Raw genomic sequence first — 14,565 nt, forward strand, 5'->3', positions numbered from 1 at the left:
TTGTAAAGAAAAAATCGACTGGCTAGAATTACCCCACAAAAACACCGCATAGCACAGACGAGAATGAAAAAATGCAAAATACGAAGAAATCAAAGTCTCAAGTCTAACCACAGATTTCAATTGGCGTAGTAAAAAAATAGTACTTGGGAGTGCCTTCAAAAGATATCCAACATGCCCTGCCCAATTTAAACCATCATCTACAACTACACCGAGCAGCTTTACTTGATCACCCTTTACATTTGCTCTGTTTGAAGATATAGTAAGCCTTTGGGTTTTTTCAATATTTACTGTAAGTTTGTTAAACGAAAACCACTGCTCCGCCCGCTCAATTAATTGGTTCATTAGAACATTCAGCTGAGAACAGTCCCTGTGTGACACCAACAAAGTAGTGTCGTCCGCAAACAGTATACATTTATTAGGTAAAAGAGAGTAATGAATGTCATTTATAAAGATCAAAAATAAGATTGGTCCCAAAATGGATCCCTGTGGTACACCATGGTTATTCACTTTAAATTCGGACACATTATTGTTAATTGTGACACACTGAGACCTGTCCATTAAGTATGACTTAAAAAAAACTAGTGGCAAACCCCTCACACCGTAATGCTCCAACTTAGCCAATAATAATTCGTGGGGGACACAGTCGAAGGCTTTTGTGAGGTCGCATAAAGCAATAGCCGTGTGTTCACCCTTTTCAAGTCCTCTGATAACGTCTTTCACAACCCCATGCACTGCATTGGTTGTAGACCGATTCGGTCTAAAACCAAATTGACTCGCACATAAAACGGAATTGTTTTCAAGGAAAGTATATAATCTCGCCTTCATTATGGCTTCAATCACCTTACCAAAAATTGGTATAATTGAGATTGGGCGATAATTATTTGTAAGATTTGGATCTCCTTGTTTGAACATTGGTAAAATCTTAGTCAGCTTAAAGCACTGGGGAAAAATACCCCTGTTGAAGCAAACATTTATTAGTGAAGTTAAAAATGGGAGTATTAATTCAATAGTTTCCTTAAGTATTTTCGAATTAATTTCAAAAACGTCAGTGCATGGGGAATCCTTCAGAGATTTAACTGCTTGTAATACTGTATCTTCCGATACAGGTTTTATAAAAAAAGAACTAGATGGAGAAGGTACTCGAGCAAACAACCTCTCAATTGATAAGTTGCTAGCTGGAATAGATTCTCTTAACGTATTAGCTATATTTGTAAAATATTCATTAAATTCAGTCGCGGATAATGTTGGCAAACTTACTGACTGCACCTTATTTCGCTCTTGGTTGACGATATTCCAACTAGTTTTTAGTTTTTTACTAGATGTGTTTATATAATTTTCAAAAGCTCTTTTTTTTTTTGTTGCATTGATAGCAACAATTTTTTGTAACATCATATATTATTTTAACGATGGAAATTAACCGCCTCATGTCTTTAAGTGTATCATCAAACCAGGCGACAGCAGGCTTGAAGAAATTGAAGAAGAAAAATTTGAAGGCCTTAATTTTTTTGGGAATGAAAATTTGATTTCGGTGAATTGATCCAAATCTATTTATTTTCATCAAAGAAAGCTACCCCTGACATGTGGTTATTTAGTCTGTATCTTCGTCGTTTCTCGACTTCTATAACTATACAAAATGTCATTCCTTCGCAATGTAGATGGGTCCATAGTTTTTGCGATATATTTTACTTGGCAACTAAGAAGTTATATCCATTTCAATAATTAAAAAAAAATAGATGACAATAAAGGTATTGACAACTTTTTTTTTTAATTTCTAGAAGGTGTTACTCAAATAATCCGCCGAAATTTAATGATCAATTCTACATAATAAATCAAAATTATTATAAACCTATTTCCGGAAACGCTTCATTTTCGTGATATAAAGTGTTGGAATGGAAAAAAAATCATGTATAGTTATCTCTTACTTTGCTTGAAGTAGGTTGGTGAAGCTTGACCTTATGACCTATTTAATTAAGGGTAAAAGTTTACTAAGTTGGAACACTGTCACTCATTGTTGGAGGTACTGGAAAATGTCACTAAGAACTCTAGAACTGTCTTTAATTGTGGTTAAGTAAAAATAAATTTTTCACTTCGGAAAACGAGCCATTTCTAAGTCATTTACAGTTTTGAATATAAAATAAGCCTTATACGTAGTTGAATAAGTCGAAAATAACTTATTATTCACAAAAAAAGGAATATTTGTGTTATATATGATTTAAAATGCAATGTATTTATGACAAGTCAAAAAACTGTAGGTGTCGGAATTTCCATTTTTTTAATATTAAACCCCTTCATCGATATTTTTAGAATAATTATTATAATTAAAATTGTATGTCTGACAAAACTTTCTCATTATTTTTTTGTGAAACGAAGTTATTTTCGATATATTCAACTATATCTAACATTTAAAAAATAACTCAAAAATGACTAGTTTTTCGAGTAAAATGTCTTACAAATATCAGCTGGAAGTAAACATATCTAATTCCCAAAATATACAGTGGCGTCGATTTTCTAGGGTTCATAGTGAAGTTATTTCTCAATATCTGCGCCACTGCTTGGCAGATGTGTGTACGATATTGAATTAAGCCCAAATTTCATCTGCCTACGTCAAGCTTACTAAGAGTTATTTAAATAAACGTCACATTGTTTTTAAATTTCAACCCCCTATATCTCGAATACGAAGCATTTCCATACTCGCGTCTATAACTTTTTAATAGATTTATGAGATAGAATCCATCATTAAAGTTCGGCGGAGTACAATATTAACACCCTGTAGATATTGTGCTTGTGCCTGTGCTTCAATATTCGAACAATTTGGAGAATTTTAATTAAACTCTCCAGATAACACAACTTATTGTTAAATGGAAAAATTGGCTTTAACATATTTTTTTACATCCATTCCCTTACACAGATTTTTTTATCAAAGTTGTTGAACTGATACTATGAGCATACTAGAGATAATAGGTAAGTATAGAAACATAAATCACTGACCATTTTGAAAAATAAAAAGTACCTATACTAAATAAATAAAGAAATAAAATTAAATTTTTTTTATTTGTTTGGTATTGTCAATCCTACATTATTTTTTTGTCCCTATATCTAATTAAATATTAATAAATTATTTAAAAAAAAAATAGAGGAACATAACAAATCGTTCCTAAGAATCTGCGACAATAACAGACACAGCTTTTAGTACATCCAATTAGTGTAGCAAGTGTCATCAACCACGTACAACGTGGGCTTTTCCTGCAACGCCATTAAGAATATCCAAAACCGTATCAGCTTAAACGCAGTAATATAAAAAGAGCCAAGGCTCCACGACTGTCAGTTGCAACCACTTAAACGAAGAATCAAGATGGTCGGTTACGCAACTCTACTTGTCATTATCGCAGTTGGCTTCCGCTTGTCCGAAGCAAAGGTGTACGGCAGGTGTGAATTCGCTCGTCAGCTCCTGAAGTACGGTATCCCGAAGTCGCAAATTCCCACCTGGACCTGCATCGCCCAGCACGAGTCAGATTTCGACACTTCTCAAATCAATCACTCTACCGGTGACCATGGTATCCTCCAGATAAGCGAGATTTACTGGTGCACTGCACGCGGAGGTCCAGGAAAGGCGTGCAAGAAGACCTGTGCTGACTTCAGGAATGATTACTTGGGTGATGACATCGCCTGTGCCAAAACTATCTACCAGGAACATCAAAGGTTGTCTGGAAACGGTTTCAACGCCTGGGTAGCCTATCGCAATCACTGCACTGGAGATAACAAGCGTTATGTAAAAGGCTGTTTTTAAATTAAGTATTAGTTTGTTATTTAAGAAATTTTTTTATTTATTTGTTTTTTACTTTTACAGTAATAGTATATTCTGAAAAATTTATTTTCAGTATGAAGCACTTGCCTTTTTTTATACAAATTTTTCTTTGACTGTTTTATAGTGTTTTTTTACTTTATATTTATTAAAATATACCACTTAAATATTATGACAATTTTATTACTGTTAATTTTGTTACCTTGACACAGCCATTAACATAATCTTTGTACCTTTTGATACAACGCTCTGTATATTTTTACATATTAGGATAGTTTGCTTTCTTAACTTTTCACTGGTATAAGATCTGATAGGTCTATCTCTAATAATAATGGAGATGTTGCCAATAGTGTATGCCAACTTTTTGAACTCTTTCACATTTCTCACATTGAAGATATACTTATCAAACCTTATATTTCTGTAATATAAAGAAAGCGGTCTATTCAATTTAAAAATATATACAGGGTTTTTGCCAAAAAATGAATAAGTTTGGTTTGTAACTCCGAAATACAACAATCAATTGTTTTTCTAATTATTCTAATTATGAAATAGAAAAACAAATAAGTACCTATTATTTGCTGAATATTACAATAGTTTTAAATACATATGTAAATGCTAAGAGTTTTAAAATTTATAAACTGGAGGATTTTTAAGGTATGTATAAATTTCATAATAACTTATAAATGTAACACAGAAAAAAAAACAAATTTTTAGTTATTCATGTCTGCTAGCATTTTTGTCATTTGGTGGTTAGTTCTGAAGAAAAATACAATTTTATTGGAAAATAATAAAATAATGTGCAATCAAACAAATTAAACAAAAACGTCATGCAAAGTATTTCCTAAAATAATTGCCTTTACGCACGCCTGATTTTTGGACATATGATAATGATAATATAACTTTCATAAAATGGTTTGAAGGATCATCGCCTGAAATATTTTAGATTACTTTGGAAACATCCTGTATATTCTTTAATACATTTCACTCAAAAATATTTCTTGTTTTGAATAGCAGTAGAATAAATACGGAAGCAATTAGAGATATGTTCAAAATGACCTTCATCTTGAGATCAAGGTCTAAAGAGGTCAAGGTCATATTCGTTTTTGGAGTAGCGACCCCTTATTTCAACGCTAGAAATAAGAGAGCGTAGAATTCTACATGTTATCTACTTAATCGTGACCTTAAGGTCAATGGTCAAAGTCAGGTAGAGGTCAAGTAATTATTCCGGCTGTCATTTATTATTTTCGACGAGAAGGGACTCACAATTGCTTAGTGACTGCAAAATCAAGGTCACTAAGGAGTATCTACTCAAAGACAAAGAAAGTCACTTTCTCTGATTCCGTAGTTAAAAATAAAAAATTATAGTAAATATGATCATTTGACCTTCTTGGCCATTGACCTTGAGGTCACAATCAATGTCATATTCGGATGCAGAATTTTCTGCTCTTTCCATTTCCGGGGTCAAAAAGGAGGGTCGTCATTTAAAAAACCGACTTGATCTTAATATGACCTTGAACCTTGATCTCAAAGTTAAAGTTACTATTGGACTTCAGAAGAATACTGATACTTTTGTCCTTACCATTTATCCCAAAAACGTTTTCCCGCTGAGATTTTTGGGGGTTTCCATACTTTTGACTAACCCTGTATATCTACTTAATTGCACCAACATAATTTCATACCTCGTTTAGAAAGGTATAGTTTTTTTTCAAGACGGTTTTTATCTTCAACGGTCCCTGTAATTTAAGTTTTATTTCAAATTTCTTTTGTTTATCGATAAAATAACCCATTTTTTTACTTTTAATTTTGACAAATCTTGTACTTTAAGGGCGCCATATTCTTTAAATAGTGTTTTCCACAAAGACAAATAATTTCAAACATTTAATAACTGAATAGTCTAAAGCTTATCAAATAATAGGAATGTCAGTCATGCCATCTGGGTGTTTTCAAAGACGCAGCAGTAAAACGAATAAACAGGTGCAAAAAACGATCAAACCATCAAGATTTTAGGTACTGAAATATACGAAAATACTAACTTTTTTTATATACAATTCCACATGTAAATATTCTTATAACATGTACTTGCTTAGATCTACATATGAAATTGTTTATTTTTATTTATAAGTACGTGAAAATAATTCTTAAAATGTGGTAGTTAGGATAACAGCAAACGCATGTTTTACAAACGCTTTTTTTAGTTATTATTTTATTTGAGTAAATTTAAATAGTAACAATGAATAAACAGAACACCAAGGTTTTTATTTTTGTGCTTACTTTTGTTCTACACGTTTTGCTTTTCAAGATTTCAGTACCTAAAAAAGCCAGAAATTTGACTATTTCTCGGCTAGGGATATGGCCACCTTAAATAATAATTATTATTTGATTAGTAAGAATTTAGGCACAAATATACCTAATACTCATCCGTTACGTCAAAATGATCCAATACGATAACCCGGAGGAAAAACCTTTCGCTTTATCGTTTTAAAACATGATGGAAAACACTTATTTCGGGTATAACCACTGACTGATAAAATTATAACGTAACTAAACATACCAGTTTGGAAAAACTTATATTCAGCAGAATCTGAAATTGTGGAATAAGGTCAATAATCTACATATTATACATATTTCGTTAACAAATTATGTGTTGATATGTTTATAGTGTGTTGATTTCATCTAAAAGTCACTATTTGAAATCGTCAAATTTTAAATCATACGCTAAAATACTTCACCGAAATAATTTTTCAATTACTTGAGTATTTTTAAATGGAATATCACATAAATTGTATGAACCAATGAATGTAAGCTTTAACATATCTTTTATTTTGTTGATAAAAAATTCGAATATTATATATTATAAATTGTATAAAAATTAATTGAAAAAATTACTACACCGTCTTCTTCAGTTCATATTCTTTATACTCGTAATTAGTTCTTACGAATAAAATCTTTTTTATAATAAAATTTATAGAATATTCAGCATTCTATATCCCAGGAATTTAATAAATATCAAAAAGCGTCAGAAACAAATTTCTCTATATTTTAAGATTATTTTCGATTATACAGGATGCTGTATTTGTTCTTTGCATTACTTAGCTTCATTATTTCAAATAAACGACAGTGTGTATTAATACATCTTTGTATTTAACACCTTTTTTTGTAAACAAATCAAATGGGTCAATCTCGTAACATTTCAGTGATATTTAATGTTTTTTTTATTAAACCCAATTTGACTCCACTACACTAACGGGAACTTCAAGCTTCTTATTCTCACCTGGCAAATTGATTTATTACTGAATATGCTGGCCGAACTTCGTGTCCTGGGAAGGCACCTCGACATTGTAATATAGAGACATCTGTACGGAATGGAAACCGGCATAAAAGTCAATATTGTTTTTTTTTTCGAGTATTATGATGCCAGGTGTGTAAGACATTTCTTATTATTTATTTCGTATTTCAATATACTGGACTGGTGGATAAACCTCCTAGGAATATTTGCATTTTGGTAAAAATATACAACATATTGGCATATATCTACATTTTGGAAACTGGAACGAACATAATAGATAAATTCAGTTATTTAAGCTAGAAATAAAAAAAATTTTGCAATCCGGTGACAAGAAATTGTGTATCTACTAATTTCATCGAGTAAATTGCCACTTTCAATTCTCCAAGAAGAAAATTTACTTTTAATAATTTTTAGCAAAAACAAATTATAAGGACTAATGTATATTTCAATGTCTCAAGGTTAAAAAATTAATTTTTTTATCATTTAGTATAGGGTGATTCACAAAACCAAAAATGAAACCCCGTATTTGGTGAATTTTAAGGGAGTCTTTCATATAAAGTTTTTATCTAGGGCGCCTTGATAAAAAGATACAGGGTGTTAAACTTAAAAAATGTTCTTAATTTTTTTAAATGATATAAAAACTAGTAGGTAAGTGAAATAATTTGAAATAGGGCACATACACAAATCTGAAGCCTTCTCCTAAAATTTAGATGCTCCAGTGGCGGAGAGACAGGGTATCGGTGGCATATTTTTCTAAATAAAATAGTACGCCAATGCTTACCGCAACAATAATGGCGTTTTCGGATTTGTCTTTAAAAAAATCCTGATTTTCGAGTAAAACTTAGAAAACGAACTGAAAACACTTTTACTTAAATGACATAACGAACACTAATTATTCGATTAAAGAAATTAATAATATATTTAATGATTGAGTAAATGCTCAAAAATACTTCAATTTCCACGAACACAGGGGTGACATCTTTTTTATAACGAAAATGTAATTTGTTCGAAATTTATTGTTGCTGGAATCTTATGAAAAGCATTTTGTTTATTATATAAAAAATATTACATTGTTGCCACTTATTTCTAACGCACCCTGTATACGGTTTTAATATTTCACATTTATATGCATGTTAAAAATGATACTTTAGCATGTAAACATAGCAAGTAGTAGTAGTAGTATTACTGTAATTAAATATGCAAATATCAAGAATAATTTCAAGAAAAATTTTTTTTTTAATTCCATAGTAATAAACATTTTTAGGAATTCACTTAATTAATATTACATATAAGTTTCGCAAAATAAATACTTTTAATGTGACGGGCATGCAAAATCAGGAACGCCGCACTATTTAGGCTACCAGATAACAACCGTGTTTGATTATAGTTACTATAGTCTGTGGTTGGGAAAATATTATATTGCAGTGCTAAAAGCATAACATAAATAGAATAAACAAATATGTATTGTGCATTCATGGCATTTCCAAGGCAAAATAAAACAATACGGACTGTACTACTTCCAAAAACTACCGCATATCGATGTGAAAGTAATTAATTAAAGAAGTGTAGAAACGTACCTAAGTGAATTATTATTAGTATCAAATTAACATTTTTATCTACGACTAAATACGACATATATATATCCTGTAAAAAATTACGTTACGTGTTCCACATAAAAGTCCTCAGCCTTATATCTCGGCATCGGAAAGAGATATTTTGCTTTTGAAAAATGGCTACCTACGTCAAAGAGTGCAACTTGATTTTTTTTCAGAGCAAATTGGAAGTGGCGCAGAAGTCGAAAGAAATTTTTCGTTGGCGGGAACTTTGTAACAAGATTTATTCGATACTTTGTCCAATTACATTACATTTGTTTAATAAACGAAAAATTTCTTTCGACTTCAACGGCATCTCCAATTTGCTCTGAAAAAGTCAAAATATCTCTTTCCGTTGCCGAGATACGAGGCTGACTTTTATGTGGAACACACAATATTGTCCATAAGTATTATAAAATATAAATTATGGTGGTATATACATTAATATAAAAATATGCTCTTCTAGCCTAACTTAAGTACATGCATACAAAAATCACCATCTACTGTTTTTTAGTTGTTATTGTAACCCTAAAGTTTAACTCCAACATCAGTTTTTTCAAGAAATCTCTGTTTTTGTACAAAAAATATTTATTTGTATTAGAAAATAGTAAACTTATACTTGACATTGACTCTGAAAGTAAGAAGACAAATTTTTGCCCAGAGCAGGTTATGATGGATAAATTGACATCGAAATATTGTCGTTTTTAAATAAGAATCAATTTTTTTTTTAATTCCGAAACGAGAAACCCCAGCAGCTTTCATAAAAATCAAGATATAATTAAACAATAAGTCAATTTTATTTGACTATCTTCTATATAAATAAATATTTTCTAAACTTCTAACTGTAATTTTTACATTTCTTAGAGAGCAAAATTTTGAAAAAAAAATATTTTTACCTTTATAAAAAATAAGGGATGCAACTCCTGGGGGTCGAAATGCCGTAAATAACATCAGCGTTTCATAGTAAACAGTCTCCAATTGGTTTCAAAGCAATGTCTGCTTAATCAAAGATATCGTGAAAAACTGTTTTGGAAATGAACTTTTGGGTGGTTTTGATCCCATCTCTTCTGCATACAGACTGTTACAAATTCGCTTCTTACTACAGTGATCTCGGAAACGGTAAGAGGTACGAAGTAGCTTAAATGGGGGCAAAGTTGCGTAATCAGGGAACCAACATTATGCCTCTAAAAAATCAAGGCTAACATGATTAGTTTTCGAAATATTTGAAAAAAAAACGAAATTTTGGAAATCCGTTTTTATTTCATTTCAGCCTTGTTTAAGGTGATATTGAAAAAAAAGAAACTTTTTCTTATCCACTTTTTGCTCTCTGTCGAATGCCATAATCAATTTTTATATACAGGGTGCCGAATATTAGTAGGTCAATCCGTTAACCATAGATAGCTGATATGAAAATAATGGGACTTTCATTATGCCACTTTTCATTTAGGAGCCTCATTTTTGAAATACAGGGTGTCAAAATGTAAATTTCAAAAACGAAATTTGTCGATAACTCCGGTGGAATTAGAGGTATTTGTTTGAAATTTCGCTAATATTTTTTTCTTGTAGAGACACACTTTCAGTATACTTTTGGTAAAAAAATCAAAGCACGAGCGGAGGTGAGAGGGTTAAAGAGCATTATGACCCCCCCAACTTTTTCATACGCACGCCTATGGTAAAAACATTATATTTTCTTAGATAAAGCGGCTTTTATTCTAACTTTTCTTATTCTTGCAAGATTTTGATTTGGAGCCTGGGTTACCAGATATTGTAACTTATTTTAATAAAGTTTAAAATCCGTTTTGTACTATAAATTTTATTTAACATTTAACAACATGAAACAAACTGCATATATTTTATATTACAAACAGAAATTAAATTCGAAAAATTATATTAAATGTTCAACATGAGAACCACCTTCGCGGACGCACATCCTGCATCTCTTTATAAAGGAGAAACGAATATTATGAAAAATATGTGGTTTCACCCTAAATTGCTCGGCCCCTTCTAAAATTCTTAATCTTAAATGTTGTTCATCCACAATTGGAACCATGTAAACAAAATCTTTCATAAACCCCCAGAAACAGAAGTCTAAGGGATTAAGGTCTGGGGATCGAGGTGGCCATTTGACTGGCGCAAGACGTCCCCGGCCGATCCAGCGGTTAGGAAAGATTTGGTTTAAATGGTTCTGAACAATTCGGCCATAATGTGGCGGAGCCCCATCTAGTTGAAACCACATATTTTGCCGAACCGCTAAAGGCAAATCATCAAGTAAGTCTGCAAAAGAGGTTTGCAGAAAATGCAAAAATTCGTCGGCATTCAAACGGGGGGGTAAAAAAACGGTCCCAAAAGAAAATTATCAATTATTCCTGCCCATACGTTTACTTTAAAACTTACTTGATGATGTGCCTCTACAATGAATTTCGGATTTTCAGCAGCCCATGTATGAGTATTATGAATATTCGTTACTCCGTTACGAGTAAACGTGGCCTCATCGGAAAATAAAATAAATTTACTAAAATTAATATTATCATTATTTTCTTGGCATATCCAATTACAGAAAGTGACTCTTGCTTCTGAATCTAAAGGTAGAAGTGCCTGCACTTTTTGTACATGATATGGGTACAGTAATTGCTGTTTGAAGACACGTCGCACATCATCTGACTTAATATTATTGTTGCCACCATTATTAATTTGATTAGCTAGTATCCTCGTACTTATACTCGGAGTTTCTTCGACAATTTGCAAGATTTGCTCCTCTTCGTTTGGACGTAATTTGAGTTGCCGTCCACATTGGCCCATCCTCCTATGCTTAAAGTTGCCAGATTCTCTCAGACGGTTGACTAAGCTTAAGAAAAATCTCCTTTTTGGATGGTGCCTGGTTGGAAATTTGTCCGCATAACGCCTAGCAGCTAAACTAGCATTAGAGTTACATTTTCCTAAAAGCAAGAGAAATTAAATTGTTTAGGTTCGAGATTACAATTAACACTTATTAAGAAAAAATCCTATTCCTTTTAATAAGTACTTACCCATTATTAAAATCATATCGGTCATTTCAGAAAATGATAGCAAACCTTCTCTGTTCGCCATTTCTTATTGAACACTTCAATTAAAAAATGTCTAAACAACGTTTTTTCTATTTAACTTATAAATTATTTTGACAACCAAATGTACCTAACTATCTGACTTTGTTTTCAAAGCCTACATAGAACTTATTACTTGAAACGTAAAATTAGACAATTAAAACATTTTTTAAGTACTGAAAGTCTATTGCAAATTTACCTTAAAAAATTAGTTGGAAATATTTAAGAATATTTTTCTTGTGGCATGCTTCATTGTTTAAACGAATTGTACCAGGCGATCATTTATAATGTCCCACCCCTTTAACTTTTTTATTTGATGTACTATAAAAAAATAAAAACAGGACCGTATAGGATATAAAAAATACTTTTTTATGTATACAAAAGAAAGAAAAAAAGAAGAAATTATACCACACTCATTATCAATACCGTTACCAAAACATTGATTTTTTCGTCTTATTTCTCTTGTAACAGCACAAGAACAATCATTACTTTTTATAAAATAAGAAAGTAATGTGTTTTCCTCTCGGAATATAGCCCAATAACATCGAATTAAAATTAATTTTGGATACACTAGTTACCAAATCCATACTATCCGTCCAAATAAGTTACAATATCTGGTAACCCAGGCTCCAAATCAAAATCTTGCAAGAATAAGAAAAGTTAGAATAAAAGCCGCTTTATCTAAGAAAATATATGTTTTTACCATAGGCGTGCGTATGAAAAAGTTGGGGGGGTCATAATGCACTTTAACCCCCTCACCTCCGCTCGTGCTTTGATTTTTTTTACCAAAAGTATACTGAAAGTGTGTCTCTACAAGAAAAAAATATTAGCGAAATTTCAAACAAATATCTCTAATTCTACCGGAGTTATCGACAAATTTCGTTTTTGAAATTTACATTTTGACACCCTGTATTTCAAAAATGGGGCTCCTAAATGAAAAGTGGCATAATGAAAGTCCCATTATTTTCATATCAGCTATCTATGGTTAACGGATTGACCTACTAATTTTCGGCACCATGTATAACTGTTCATATGTCCAGGACTACCATCAACTTTATTTTTTTTAATACGACCCTAGAAATTGTATTACATTTTTGACCATCAATCACTATGTAGTCTTGATTTTTTGGTATAATGTTGGTCTCCTGATTACTCAACTTAAGCCCCTTTTAATCTACTTCATACCTCTTACCGTTTCCGAGATCCCTGTAGTGAGAAGCGAATTTTTAACAGCCTGACATTTTATTACTTAAAATTAACACCAAAGGCATTTAATATTTGTCCAAATGACGTGTGTTCTTGTAGCAAATTTACTATCTTCTTATTTCAGTGAATTATGCTCGAAATTATATCGAATAATACAAATGAAAATCCTGAAAATTAAATTTTCCGTATCGTTGAGTAAANAAATTTCAAACAAATATCTCTAATTCCACCGGAGTTATCGACAAATTTCGTTTTTGAAATTTACATTTTGACACCCTGTATTTCAAAAATGGGGCTCCTAAATGAAAAGTGGCATAATGAAAGTCCCATTATTTTCATATCAGCTATCTATGGTTAAGGGATTGACCTACTAATTTTCGGCACCATGTATAACTGTTCATATGTCCAGGACTACCATCAACTTTATTTTTTTAAATACGACCCTAGAAATTGTATTACATTTTTGACCATCAATCACTATGTAGTCTTGATTTTTTGGTATAATGTTGGTCCCCTGATTACTCAACTTAAGCCCCTTTTAAGCTACTTCATACCTCTTATCGTTTCCGAGATCCCTGTAGTGAGAAGCGAATTTTTAACAGCCTGACATTTTATTACTTAAAATTAACACCAAAGGCATTTAATATTTGTGCAAATGACGTGTGTTTTTGTAGCAAATTTACTATCTTCTTATTTCAGTGAATTATGCTCGAAATTATATCGAATAATACAAATGAAAATCCTGAAAATTAAATTTTCCGCATCGTTGAGTAAATAATGTAGAAATATATTTCCATTAATCTAAATTCATCAACTTCTATAACAACACAATCATAATACAAGAAATAGAACAAAAATTATGTTATTCGTAGATGGCTGACATATTTTCTTTTATTTTCATGCATTTCAGGTGAACATTATCAGACACGTATAATGCGGGCTTTTCCCACAACGCCGGTTAGAATTTCCAGAGCTGAGTTAGTCTAGATTGCAGCCGTATAAAAAGAGCCCGGAGCTTACAACTGTCAGTTACATCAGTCTTACTGAACATTCAACATGGTCAGCTACACAACCCTACTTGTCATTATCACAGTGGGCTTCAGCTTGTCTGAAGCGAAGGTGTACGGCAAATGTGAATTTGCTCATCAGCTGCTGAAATACGGCGTTCCAAAGTGGCAGATTCCCACCTGGACCTGCATCGCTCAACACGAGTCAAATTTCGACACTTCCCAAATCAATCACTCCAGCGGCGACCATGGTATCCTCCAGATAAGCGAGATTTACTGGTGTACTGCACACGGAGGTCCAGGAAAGGCGTGCAAGAAGACCTGTGCTGACTTCAGGAACGACTACTTGGGTGATGACATTGCCTGTGCCAAGACTATCTACGAGGAACATCAGAGACTGTCAGGCAACGGCTTCAATGCCTGGGTTGCTTACCGTAATCACTGCACTGGAGACAACTCACATTATGTGCAAGGCTGCTTCTAGCTTAAAACATAACACACTTATTTGTCCTTACTAATTTAATTTCAAAAATTTTTTTTTGTATTTACACTACCTCATTTATTAATAAATATATTTATTTCATTCAATAAA

General features: G+C 32.0%; 1 protein-coding gene across 1 annotated transcript in view; it reads left to right on the forward strand.

Annotated features, from left to right (window-relative positions):
- LOC108904773 overlaps positions 1–14,523 on the forward strand; it is a 27,653-nt gene extending 13,130 nt beyond the window's left edge. The window contains exons 2-4 of the mRNA XM_023457325.1: positions 1,107–1,136; positions 3,303–3,779; positions 14,015–14,523. Of these exons, the coding sequence (XP_023313093.1) occupies positions 1,107–1,136; positions 3,303–3,779; positions 14,015–14,457 (950 nt within the window). The 3' untranslated portion in view covers positions 14,458–14,523. The remainder of the gene's footprint in view (positions 1–1,106; positions 1,137–3,302; positions 3,780–14,014) is intronic.
- The last annotated feature ends 42 nt before the right edge of the window (positions 14,524–14,565 follow it).

Source organism: Anoplophora glabripennis, unplaced genomic scaffold, assembly GCF_000390285.2.
Source record: "Anoplophora glabripennis isolate ALB-LARVAE unplaced genomic scaffold, Agla_2.0 scaffold124, whole genome shotgun sequence".
Lineage (NCBI taxonomy): Eukaryota > Metazoa > Arthropoda > Insecta > Coleoptera > Cerambycidae > Anoplophora > Anoplophora glabripennis.